General features: G+C 46.8%; 1 protein-coding gene across 1 annotated transcript in view; it reads left to right on the top strand.

Annotated features, from left to right (window-relative positions):
* LOC120943915 (vomeronasal type-2 receptor 26-like) overlaps positions 1-13,367 on the top strand; it is a 36,626-nt gene extending 23,259 nt beyond the window's left edge. Inside the window, exons 4-6 of the mRNA XM_040357592.1 lie at positions 5,876-6,372; positions 8,613-8,736; positions 12,403-13,367. Coding sequence (XP_040213526.1) covers positions 5,876-6,372; positions 8,613-8,736; positions 12,403-13,322 — 1,541 coding nt within the window. The 3' untranslated portion in view covers positions 13,323-13,367. The remainder of the gene's footprint in view (positions 1-5,875; positions 6,373-8,612; positions 8,737-12,402) is intronic.
* The last annotated feature ends 492 nt before the right edge of the window (positions 13,368-13,859 follow it).

Here is a 13,859-nt window from a genome sequence, read left to right as displayed (position 1 = left end):
ATCAAGAGTGAAAGAGGGAATGTCAAAAGGTTGTAAAGAATCAGCCAAGTAGAGCTCAAAAAACCTATGAACCGTTGAAAGCACAAATTGTTGGCTGGATATGCAAACACAACATACTGCACCTTTATTGGGTAGTAATATGTTAACATCGCTGGAACAAGTAGGGTAGTGAACTGTGACATGAGTTATGGACAAATAAAAAGTAGGTGTCTACACTGGCAGTCACAATACCCTGAAGATGCCATATTAGGTTCTCATTGAGATAGAATATGATACCAAATGTACAGGTGAAAGTCGAAAAATTAGAATATCGTATTTTCCGGCGTATAAGACGACTTTCTGGATGCAAAAAAATGCAAAAAATGCAAAAAAAGTCGGGGGTCGTCTTATACGACGGGTACGGTCGCCATGCTGCGAGCGTCAATGATTTAAAAGACGCTCCTTCTCTTCAGAGTGTTCTGTGATAGGCGGAACACAAATCTTCCCAGCAGCGCCTCTGTTCTGTGTTCCTCCTATCACAGATGCCTTCTCATCCTCGGACGAGATGAGAAAACGTCCGTGATAGGCGGAACACAGAACAGAGGCGCTGCTGGGAAAATTTGTGTTCCGCCTATCACAGAACACTCTGAAGAGAAGGCGGTGCTTTCAAATCATTGACGCGCGCAGCACGGAGACTGTCACCGCCTGTCTATTCACACAAAAAAGTGAGGGGCAAGTGATGGTACAGAGAGGGGCAAGTGATGGTACAATGAGGGGCAAGTGATGGTACAGTGAGGGGCAAGTGATGGCACAGAGAGGGGCAAGTGATGGTACAGTGAGGGGCAAGTGATAGTACAGTGAGGGGCAAGTGATGGTACAGTGAGGGGCAAGTGATGGCACAGAGAGGGGCAAGTGATGGTACAGTGAGGGGCAAGTGATGGTACAGTGAGGGGCAAGTGATGGCACAGTGAGGGGCAAGTGATGGTACAGTGAGGGGCAAGTGATGGCACAGAGAGGGGCAAGTGATGGCACAGTGAGGGGCAAGTGATGGTACAGTGAGGGGCAAGTGATGGTACAGTGAGGGGCAAGTGATGGTACAGTGAGGGGCAAGTGATGGTACAGTGAGGGGCAAGCTATGGCACAGAGAGGGGCAAGTGATGGTACAGTGAGGGGCAAGTGATGGTACAGTGATGGTACAGTGAGGGGCAAGTGATGGTACAGTGAGGGGCAAGTTATGGTACAGTGAGGGGCAAGAGATGGCACAGTGGGGGCATGTAATGTAATGGCACAGTGAGGAATGTAATGTAATGGCACAGTGAGGAATGTAATGTAGTGGCACGGTGAGATTTGAAAAAGCCTGTTCCTGTCAGCGGTTCTGGCTCCCCCTCAGCTTCCAGAAAGACTAGTAAGAAGGGATTAGTCTTATACAGTGAGTATATCCCAAAACCAACATTTTTCCTGGAAAATTAGGGGGTCGTCTTATACGCCGTAAAATACGGTATCATGCAAAGGTTCATTTATTTCACTAATGCAACTTAAAGCGGATGTGCCATGGGGAAAAAATATTAAAAGCCAGCAGCTACAAATACTGCAGCTGCTGACTTTTAACATTAGGACACTTACCTGTCCTGGAGTCCAGCGCTGATCGCAGCAGAGCACGAGCGATCGCTCGTCACCCTGCTGCTCCCCCCGCCATCCACGCTGAGGGAACCAGGAAGTGAAGCGCTGCGGCTTTACTGCCCGGTTCCCTACGGCGCATGCGCGAGTCGCGCTGCGCCTGCCGATTGGCTCACACGCTGTGTGCTGGGAGCCGAGTGTTCCCAGCACACAACGGGCGACAGACGTGAAGTCAGAAAAACCCGTCTTTTGCCCGTAGCGTGTGGCCGGAAGTGGGTGCAAATACCTGTCTTTAGACAGGTGTCTGCACCCCCCTCCCCCCTGAAAGGTGTCAAGTGTGACACCGGAGGGGGGGAGGGTTCCGATCAGCGGGACTCCACTTTAGGGTGGAGAACCGCTTTAAAAGGTGAAACTAATATATAATATAGACTCATTACATGCAAAGCAAAGATAGTTCAAGCCGTGATTTGTCATCATTGTGATGATTATGGCTTACTGCTCTGAAAATTAGAATATTACATGCAATCAATAAAACAAGGATTGTACATAGAACAATATCGGACCTCTGAAAAGTAGAAGCATGCATATGTACTCTGTACTTGGTTTGGGTCCCTTTTGCAGCAATTACTGCCTCAATGCGGCGTGGCATGGAAGCGATCAGCCTGTGGCACTGCTGAGGTGTTATGGAAGACCAGGATGCTTCAATAGCGCCCTTCAGCTCTTCTGCATTGTTGGGTCTCATGTCTCTCATCTTTCTCTTGGCAATGCCCTATAGATTCTCTATGGGGTTCAGGTCAGGTAAGTTTGCTGGCCAATCAAGCACAGTAATCCCACGGTCATTGAACCAGGTTTTGGTGCTTTTGACAGTGTGGGGGAGGTTCCAAGTCCTGCTTGAAAATGAAGTCAGCATCCCCATAGAGCATGTCTGTGGAAGGAAGCATGAAGTGCTCCAAAATCCCCTGGTAGACGGCTGCGGTGACCCCGGACTTAATGAAGCACAGTGGACCAGCACCAGCAGATGACACGGCTCCCCAAATCACCACAGACTGTGGAAACTTCACACTGGACTTCAAGCATCTTGCAGTGTGTGCCTCTCCATTCTTCCTCCATACTCCGGCTCCTTGGTTTCCTCCATTCTTCCTCCATACTCCGGCTCCTTGGTTTCCAAATGAGATGGAAAATTTGCTCTCATCAGAAAAGAGGACTTTGAACCACTGAGCACCAGACCAGGTCTGGTTTTCTTTAGCCCAGGTAAGACGCTTCTGATGTTGTTAGTTGCTCAGGAGACTTGACAAGAGGAATACGACATTTGAAGCCCATGTCCAGGATCCGTCTGTGTGTGGTGCTCTTGATGCCTCCAGCCTCAGTCCACCCCTTGTGAAAGCCCCCAACACTTTTGAATGGCCTTTTCCTGACAATCCTCACCAGGCTGCGGTCATCCCTGCTGCTTGTGCACCTTTTTCTTCCACACTTTTCCCTTCCACATAACTTTCTATTAATGTGCTTTGATACAGCACTTTGGGAACATCCAACTTCTTTTGCAATTACTTTTTTGATGCTTTCCCTCCTTATGGAGGGTGTCAATGATGGTTTTCTGCACAACTGTCAGGTCAGCAGTCTTTCCCATGATTGTGATTCCTACTGAACCAGACGGAGAGACCATTTAAAGGCTCAGGAACCCTTTGCAGGTGTTATGGCTTAACTAGCTGATTAGAGTGGGACACTTTGAGCCTAGAATATCGCATCTTTTCACAATATTCGAATTTTCTGAGATTGTGGATTTGGGGTTTTCATGAGCTGTAAGCCATAATCATCACAATTATGAGAAATCACGGCTTGAACTATCTTGCTTTGCATGTAATGAGTCTCTCTCTTATATTAGTTTCACCTTTTAAGTTGCATTAGTGAAATAAATGAACTTTTGCACAATATTCAAATTTTTCGAGTTTCACCTGTCTATGTGTTAAAAAATCAAAAATAAACTTTGCTTATGATTAAAAAACAAAAAAATACCAGAAGAAGTCCGATTAGCGATAAAACCGGTTGAGCGATAGCGTCATTTCCTGTCATTGCGTTTGGAGAATCTACCTCTGAAACCACTGTGTCCAGTACATGCTGTTTTAATTGTCTTTTCATGTAAGTGCATTACCTTTATTAAATCCTGGTAAAAAAAGGTTTTACGCTATTGTGGCGTTTGTCTCTCATTTGGGGTATATGACCTGATGTCACGGTTGGAGTAGAAGAAACCTGATGTTTTCCCCGGTGGTGGCTTGAAGTTTCTGTTGAGGGGACCTCCTTACAGACGTGGAGTTTTTCCAGGCATACAAGCCTATGTTGACCCCCCGTAATAGGTGGTCAACGCTCTTTGGTAAGGGCACATCCTATTTTTTTTGGTGGTGGTCGCACAAGGTGGAGGAAGTTGGTGACACAGCATTCAACTTTTCACTATTGTATCACGTTTGTGACTCTTGTTTATATTATTTATGTAGGGCCAGATCCACGAAGCGCGGCGCATTGTTCCGTCCGGCGTAGCGTATCTCAGATACACTACGCCGCCGTAACTTACAGCGTATTTTCCGTATCCTCAAAGAATTTGCGCCGTAAGTTACGGCGGCGTAGTGTAACTGTGTCGGCGTAAGGGCGCGCAATTCAAATGGATGAGATGAGGGCGTGTTTTATGTTAATACGTCTTGACCCGACGTAAATGACGTTTTTTCTGAACGGCGCATGCGCCGTCCGTGGGGGTATCCCAGTGTGCAAGCTCCAAATTAACCCGCAACAAGCCAATGATTTCGTCGTGAACGTAATTCTACGCAAAGATCTATTTGCGAACGACTTACGCAAACGACGTAAAATTTTCAAAATTTGACGCAGGAACGACGTCCATACTTAACATAGGATACGCCTTATATAGCAGGGGTAACTTTACGCCGGAAAAAGCCTTACGGAAACGACTTAAAAAAATGCGCCGGCCGGACGTACGTTTGTGGATTGGCGTATCTAGTAATTTGCATACTCGACACGGAAATCGACGGAAGCGCCACCTAGCGGCCAGCGTAAATATGCACCTTAGATCCGACGGCGTACTAAGACGTACGCCAGTCGGATCTAGCCCAGCTTCAGGCATATCTTGTTTTGTGGATACAAAACAACTATACGCCGGAGCAAACTAGAAGTTACGCGGCGTATCAATAGATACGCCGTCGTAACTTCTTCGTGGATCTGGCCCTTACTGTTTATTTCATTTAAGTGCAACATACTTGTTCACCAAATGTATATGTGTGTATTCTTTTATAATGAAACAAGAAAACATTCTTTTTCTAGTACTTTTTAAGAAGAGTTCATTTTCAAGATCCCACTGGAGAAGAAGTTTATTTTAACGAGAGAGGAGAGATGACCCAACTCTATTACATTTACAATTATGGAGATGTTTCTGGTGGAAAGTTTTACCTCAAGCACATTGGAATATTCAATGCATCCGCTTCTGAAGGCAGTCAGCTTGTTATTTTTCAAGATGACATATTATGGAAACATGGTGAGGTCAGTGCCTCTATGAAAGCGATTTATAAGACAACAGCGACACAATGCTTGTCCCCCAAAGTGAAGACCAAACCTTTCGTAAAGTATTCTGACGGGAGGTAGAGTTTTGCAATCCTCCTGAAATCTCCCGAGACAATGCCATGTTACAATGTAATGCTTTAGACCAGGGGTGCCCTCTGATGTGTCCCGTCACCTCCTGCTCTTGGATGGCGGGTCGGCAAGCCCAGATTGTGGGCTCACACCAAGCATTAGTGTGAAGAACGGAGCCGGCGCTAGAAGAAGCAGAGCTGGTGCTCCTTCTATAGCGCCGTCTCCTGTCACAGGCAGAGTTATATCAAATGTACTTCACCTGTGACAGTTGCCGGCATTTTACAGGAAGCATCGGCTCTGCCCTCTATTGCAGCCGTATGCTCCTGTCACACTGATGCTTGGGGTTGGCAGGTCGGGAACCCGGAATCTTGAACAGCAGCCACCAGGGATACCCACCAGCAGTACCAGACAGCAGTACCCACCAACAGTACCTGTCAGAAGTACCCACCAGCACTACCAACCAGCAGTACCCATTGGCAGTACCCACCGGTATTACCCATAAGCAGTACCAGCCAGCAGTACCCACCGGTAGTAACCATAAGCAGTACCAGCCAGCAGTACCCACCAGCAATACCCACTGGCAGTACCAGCAAGCAGTAACCACCAGCAGTACCCACTGGCAGTACCCAACGGCATTATAAGCCAGCAGTACCTACCAGCAGTAACCACCAGAAGTACCTGCCAGCAGTACCAGCCAGCAGTACCCACCGGCAATACAAGCCAGCAGTAACCACCAGAAGTACCTGCCAACAGTACCAGCCAGCAGTACCCACCAGCAATACCCACTGGCAGTACCAGCAAGCAGTAACCACCAGCAGTACCCACTGGCAGTACAAGCCAGCAGTACCTACCAGCAGTAACCACCAGAAGTACCTGCCAGCAGTACCAGCCAGCAGTACCCACCGGCAATACAAGCCAGCAGTACCTACCAGCAGTAACCACCAGAAGTACCTGCCAGCAGTACCAGCCAGCAGTACCAACCAGCAGTACCCAACAGCAGTACTAGCCAGTAGTACCCATAAGCAGTACCCACCAGCAGTTCCTGCCCTGGAGGACAGCCGGCAGCAGCTGCCAACCATACCTGCCTGGGGGACAGCAGCAGCCAGTGATACCTGCAGGAATCCTGAGGAAGAAGTGAAGATTGAGGTCAGTTGAGGTGCAGGTAAACCGCAGCGCATCAGTGTGAAAACAGCCATAGGTACCTTTCACAGGATCGGTCCGAATTGGGTCTGCCTGTCCATTTGTCGCTAAAGTCGCCCTCGCTCTTCAAAAGATTGGGCACCCTTGCTTTAGACCATTTGATTTAATTTTGACTGTGTCTTAAAATGTGTTTAATGTTAAGTGAGGTGTAGTAAATCTAGGTTCCATCCTGTACATAAAAAAAAAAGTTTAGGGCAGGATCAGTCAACAGGACCATAAAGTGTAACTAATATCCCAAGCTATAGCACAAAGGCTTGACATCAGTAAGATCAAGGATAAGTACTTCAGTAGATTCAGCTAATGCTCATTGTGCTGTGCTGTATGCTTTATGCATGATTAAGGTCATCAGCGGCCTGTCCATTAGGGGCGCACGGGCGCTGCCCCCTCTATCTATGCATCTGGCCCCCTAATCTACATGCGGGGCGCCGGCCACATGGATTCCAATGTTTTTTTTTATGCATGTAATTAGAGTCTGAGGCCCAGATTCTCGTAGAATGGAGTAAAACTACGGCGGCGTAACGTATCTCATTTACGTTACGCCACCGCAAGTTTTACGGGCAAGTGCTTGATTCACAAAGCACTTGCCTGTAAAGTTGCGGCGGCGTAGCGTAAATCCCCCGGCGCAAGCCCGCCTAATTCAAATGATCCAGGTAGGGGGCGTGGATCATTTAAATCAGGCGCGTTCCCGCGCCGAACGTACTGCGCATGCGCTGTCCCTAAAATTTCCCGATGTGCATTGCGTAAAATGACGTCGCAAGGACGTCATTGGTTTCGACGTGAACGTAAATGGCGTCCAGCCCCATTCACGGACGACTTACGCAAACAGCGTACATTTTTAAATTTAGACGCGGGAACGACGGCCATACTTAACATTGGTTGCCCCTCATATAGCAGGGGCAACTTTACTTGTCTCAAATCTAACGTAAACGTCATATCTTCACTGCGTCGACCACGCATACGTTCGGGAATTTGCGTATTTTGCTAATTTGCATACTCGATCGGGAAAACGACGGAGGCGACACCTAGCGGCGGAAAAAAAAATTGCATTTAAGATCCGAAAGCGTAAGAGCCTTACGCCTGTCGGATCTAATGGTTATCTATGCGTAACTGATTCTAAAGAATCAGTCGCATAGATACGACGGACCAGATTAGGACTCACGACGGCGCACATGGCGTTGCGCCGTCGTAAGCCCTTTCAGAATCTGGGCCTGAGTCTCTAGGCTTAAAGGGGTTGTAAAGGTTTGTTTTTTATTTTCTAAATAGGTTCCTTTAAGCTAGTGCATTGTTGGTTCACTTACCTTTTCCTTCGTTTTCCCTTCTAAATGTTTTTTTCTTTGTTTGAATTTCTGACTTCCTGTTCCTTCTCAGTAAGCTGTTCTGACTGACTAACCCCCAGCCAGATGTTGGGGGCAAGCTTACTGAGGAGAAACAGGAAGTGAGAAATTCAGACAAAAACATTTAGAAGGGAAATCGAAGGAAAAAGTAAGTGAACCAACAATGCACTAGCTTAACCACTTCAGCCCCGGACCATATTGCTGCTCATAAAGCACACGCCCCTATTGGCTGATTCGCGTGATGACGTAATATTACGTGATCTCGCGCAGCCGAGCCGACCTTCTGCTGTAAAACTGCGGCGGCTCGTCGGCAAGCGGTTAAAGGAACCTATTTAGAAAAAAAAAAAACGAACCTTTACAACCCCTTTAAAAAAAAACTGTCACACTGATTCTCATCCCGGCCAATCAGGAAGGGACTTGTTTCCTGATTGGCCGAAAAGAGAAGCGATCCTATTGGCCTAGGAGGAGGAAGGAGACACATGGGTGCCGTGATGCCGAGGAGACGCAGGGGAAGCCAGACCGACCCACCAGCCGCCACTGCCACACACAACGCGATGATCAGTGACAGCCCGGCTCCCTTCTATGGACGGAGGGGAGACACGGAGAGGCTGGTACATGGAGGTACGGCCGGCGGGCACCCTTCAGCATGTCAGTCCAATGGCAGCACAGGGTAAGCCCGCAGGTGACCGGGGGGTGTGTGTGCCACCCTCCCAACTGATGGATCACCAGCCGCCACTGATTGAGGTCAAGATAATCAGCTGGAATGGTCTTCAACAGATCATGGTTGTAAGTTAACAAATGAGTTTATAAGCGTATTCTTAAGTTTTTGTAATATTTTTGTTTTGCATTTAGATTCCTGTGTCTACATGTTCTGAACACTGCCCACCAGGGTATAGAAGTGTTATGAAGAGGGGACTCCATCGGTGCTGCTTTGAATGTTTGCAGTGTTCAGAAGGAGAAATATCCAATGAAACAGGTGCAATTTCCTTCTATGTTTGTGAACAAGTTTGATCACAGGCTATTTCAGTAAGATAGACCTATCTGAGATACTAGACTGCCAGGTGGTTTCTTGCCTCAATATGACAGAGATCAATTAACCACTTAAGCCCTGGACCAATATGCTGCTAAATGCCCAAAGGTGTTTTTACAATTCAGCACTGCGTCACTTTAACAGACAATTGCGCGGTCGTGCGACGTGGCTCCCAAACAAAATTGGCGTCCTTTTTTCCCCACAAATAGAGCTTTCTTTTGGTGGTATTTGATCACCTCTGCGGTTTTTATTTTTTGCGCTATAAACAAAAATAGAGCGACAATTTTGAAAAAAATTCAATATTTTTTACTTTTTGCTATAATAAATATCCCCCAAAAACATATATAAAAACATTTTTTTCCTCAGTTTAGGCCGATACGTATTCTTCTACCTATTTTTGGTAAAAAAAAATCGCAAAATTGGTTTGCGCAAAATTTATAGCGTTTACAAAATAGGGGATAGTTTTTTTGCATTTTTATAAAAATTTTTTTTTACTACTATTGGCGGCGATCAGCGATTTTTTTCGTGACTGCGACATTATGGTGGACACTTCGGACAATTTTGACACATTTTTGGGACCATTGTAATTTTCACAGCAAAAAATGCATTTAAATTGCATTGTTTATTGTGAAAATGACTGTTGCAGTTTGGGAGTTAACCACAGGGGGGCTGTAGGAGTTAGGGTTCACCTAGTGTGTGTTTACAACTGTAGGGGGGTGTGGCTGTAGGACTGATGTCATCGATCGAGTCTCCCTATAAAAAGGATCACTCGACCGATACGCCGCCACAGTTGAAGCACGTGGAAGCCGTGTTTACACACGGCTATCCCCGTTCTTCAGCTCCGGGGAGCGATCGCGACGGAGCGGCTATAAACGAATAGCCGCGCCGTCGTCCCGGATCGCTCCCGCGGGAATCCGCCCGCCACACGCAGCGGGGGGGGGGTCTCGATCGGACCCCCCACCCGCTAGAAGGCAAGGACGTATATATACGCCCTTCTGCCTGTCCGTGCCATTTTGCGGACGTAAATAGTCGTGCGGCGGGCGTTAAGTGGTTAATATTTTATTTTTAACTGTACTCTACTGGTAGTTCAACAAATCGCATACAGTAGTAGTTCACTCTCACTCAATAATTTCATCTACTGCCCTAAGGACACCGTCCACTGCTTTACTGACACCATCCACTGCTCTACTGATACCGTTCACTGCCCTACTGACACCAACCTCATCCTGACACCAACCTCTGCCCTACTGACATATCCACTGCTCTACTTAAACCGTCCACTGCCCTACTGACACCATCCACCACTCTACTGATACTGTCCACTGCCCTACTGACACCATCCACCACTCTACTGATACTGTCCACTTCCCTACTGACAACAACTTATTCCCTCCTGACATCATCCACTGCCATACTGATACTGTCCACACACAGGTAGATCTTCACTTCCCAAAGGTTGCCCACTCCTGTTTTACACTGCGTAGCTGGGAAAAAGCAATTACTGCATAACCCTGCATAGATAATTCAGTAAACTCAGAGGGTAAGGGCCTGCTGGGCAGGGGCCTGCCCAGGCCCATCCTGGACCCTCTGACTTTCCGGTTTCACCTACATAGGGTTCATAGGGTTATAAGACAAGCACACAGTGGAAGCTGTGAGTGGTAGTGGGGGGCCCCAAGTCAACTGCCCGGTACCACACAATCCAAGACCCCTTAGCTTTCCCATTCACTAGTCGTAGCTCAGTGTAGGGTAAAACACCCAACAGTTTAATAGTACAAGAATACAGTCTTATATACAGTTAAAGAAGAGGTTCCTACCTCCTGCTCATATTACTCTAACAATACACCTGTAACCAGAAACATAAATTAACATTAGTTAATGAACTAATCCCTTAAAGCAGCCGTGTGACTCCCTAACTACAATTCACATTATCATACATATCAACCCAGAACTCCTTCATACAATTGCAGGGCTAATTAGCACAGACAACAATGGGTGAAAGACTTAGAAGCTGTGACAAGCCATACTAGACTAATTTACATTATAGCAGACAACAGACAGACAGGTGGTTGGAGGTGACATCGGCATCTCGTAACAGTATGTGTCCCAACATTATGTATCGGTCACTATTTCTATTATGGCATATACAGGGTTCCCAGAGTCTGTGTGTCTTGGGGGGACATGGACCTGAATCCAAAGTAACACCACCTCAATGGTCCCCAGGCATACAGCTCGCAAAAAGCACTATTCCCCCAAATGCCAGGGCCCATGATCGGTAGGCAAGAGGCTAGCATTCTGTCATTTCCAAAAGTCTCTGTCCCGGCTAGGTCTGTCACACCAACATTCTGTGTCTTGACTATGGTAAGCCAGATAGCTGCATATTGCCACTTAACCCCCACTATACCTTAACCTAAGAATAAAAAGGCGACATCCATTTTGGAGTAAAAATTGTCTGCATCGGCCATTTTATTAACAAATTAAACAATAACATATTAACCACAACTTCTTTATTTACATTCAACAATCCTTCACAGATACCATAGTCCCCTGTTAGGCCCTGTACACACGATCAGACATGTCCGATGAAAACGGTCCGTGGACCGTTTTCATCGGACATGTCTGCTGGGAGCTTTTGGTCTGATGTGTGTACACACCATCAGACCAAAATCCCCGCGGACAGAGAACGCGGTGACGTATACGACTCTGACGTTCTCAAACCCGCAAGTGCAATGCTTCCACGCATGCGTCGAATCAATTCGACGCATGCGCGGGATTTCGGGCCGCTGGTTATACGTCATAACCAGTGGACATGTCCGATGAGTCGTACTAACCATCGGACATGTCCGACGGACAGGTTTCCAGTGGACAAGTTTCTTAGCATGCTAAGAAACTTTTGTCCGCTGGAAACCTGTCCGCTAGGCCGGAAATCTGTCCACTAGGCCCTACACACGATCGGACATGTCCGCGGAAACTGGTCCGCGGACCAGTTTCAGCGGACATGTTCGGTCGTGTGTACGAGGCCTCAAGGATCCTTGAAGGCGTTGACCAAATTTTCTCTATATCAGCGTGGCCATCCCAGATCCCAGTCGCAGTGCGCTGACTCAAGGACCATAGCACTCTGAACCTTCCCCACGCAGATACCCATCAACCGATGCCAGCTAAACCACGGTTAACTGGCATCAACCGAGGATCCCATACCATGATGGGTCCCCCACTTATGCCAAATTGGTCAAAAATGATTACTGCCTCCAAAGATCCCCAACCGCCAAACAAAACCAAAATGAAATCACAAAACAATACGGCGGGAGGGTGGGAGCTTCCTCTTACCACGCTGAGGGCTCAATGAATGCAGCCCTCCCCCAGCCCCTGCTACCCCGGAAAAAAACTAGAAACTACTTTCAGTCCCTTCTGTCCTACCAAGTGCACTCCCCCAAATTAACCCTGTAAGTGCAGAGACTGGCTGCCTAGTCATGCCAGCCCTGCGCCTAATATTGCATATTCGCTACGGGCTTCTCTTGTTTGATGCAGGGAGTTTACACTCCCCCTCCTGTGAGTGTTATCATGAGAGATCACAGTCTTGAACTGAAAAATAAATATTACATTTTTCATTTTCAGACAAAGGATCATGCCATACATGTCCAGAAGACCAGTGGCCAAATGACAACAGATGTGTGCCAAAGCCTGTGGAATATCTAGCTTTCAGAAGTGAAACAATAATTCAACTTGTTTCCATTATGTCAGTGTTATTATTTCTTAAAACTTCTACAATTTTGGGAATCTTCATTGTATTTCGGGACACTCCACTTGTCAGAGCCAATAATCAAACTCTGAGCTTTATACTCCTAATCTCCATCATGTTAAGTTTCATTAGTGTGTTTTTATTTTTGGGCCGTCCAGTACACACAACCTGTATGTTGCGTCAGACGTCATTTGCAATCATCTTCTCAGTTGCAATCTCTTCTATTTTGGCAAAAACTATTATGGTCTACTCAGCGTTTAAAGCCACCAAACCTGGAAGTCCCTGGAGGAGATTTATTGGTATAAAAATCACAAACTGTCTGGTTTTCCTTTGTTCTTTCATTCAGGTTTTAATTAGTATTATTTGGTTATCTATTTCCCCTCCTTACCCAGAAAGTAACACTCATTTGTATGTGGACAAAATAATCATTCAGTGTAATGAAGGATCTGTGGTGGCATTTTCCATACTTCTGGGTTACATGGGACTTCTAGCAGCTGTGACTTTGATTATGGCTTTCCTGGCAAGAAATTTACCAGACAGTTTTAATGAGGCCAAATACATCACCTTCAGCATGCTGGTGTTCTGTAGTGTCTGGGTCTCCTTTATCCCAGCTTATATGAGTGTTACAGGAAAGAACACTGTACTCGTAGAAATATTTGCTATAATAGCATCTAGTTGGGGCATTTTGGGTTGTATATTTTTACCAAAATGTTATGTTATCCTGGTGAGACCAGATTTAAACTCAAAAAGTAACTTACTAAAACAAGCACACAATAGACTGAGCAATAACATGTAAATGACCCGTAGAAACCTTCGCCACTTCAATCCTTCTCTTCTCTATTCTTCTACCAACCACCTCTTCGACAAAATCTCACCCCTGTCCTGCCCCATCTAGCTAATTCTGGCCCAGATTCAAAGAGATTTGCGTTTTTTTGCGGAGGCGCAGGGCAACGATTTTGCCCTGCGCCCCCGCAAATTTGCTCCGCTGCCCTCGATTCACGGAGCAGTAGTTCCGTAAATTGCGAGGGCGCGCCGGCAAAATTGCCTGGCGCTAGAGCACGCAATTTAAATGATCCCGTAGGGGGCGGGAATCATTTAAATTAGGCGCGTTCCCGCGCCGATCGTAGCGCGCATGCTCCGTCGGGAAACTTTCCCGACGTGCATTGCGGCAAATGACGTCGCAAAGGACGTCATTTGCTTCCAAGTGAACGTAAATGGCGTCCAGCGACATTCACAAATCACTTACGCAAACGACGTAGATTTCAAATATCTCGACGCGGGAACGACGGGTATTCTTTAGCATTGGCTGCCCCTACTATTAGAAAGGGCAGCC

Source organism: Rana temporaria, chromosome 1 (assembly GCF_905171775.1).
Source record: "Rana temporaria chromosome 1, aRanTem1.1, whole genome shotgun sequence".
NCBI lineage: Eukaryota > Metazoa > Chordata > Amphibia > Anura > Ranidae > Rana > Rana temporaria.
Note: the sequence above shows the minus strand (reverse complement) of the source record. Positions and strands in the feature narration are given on the sequence as shown.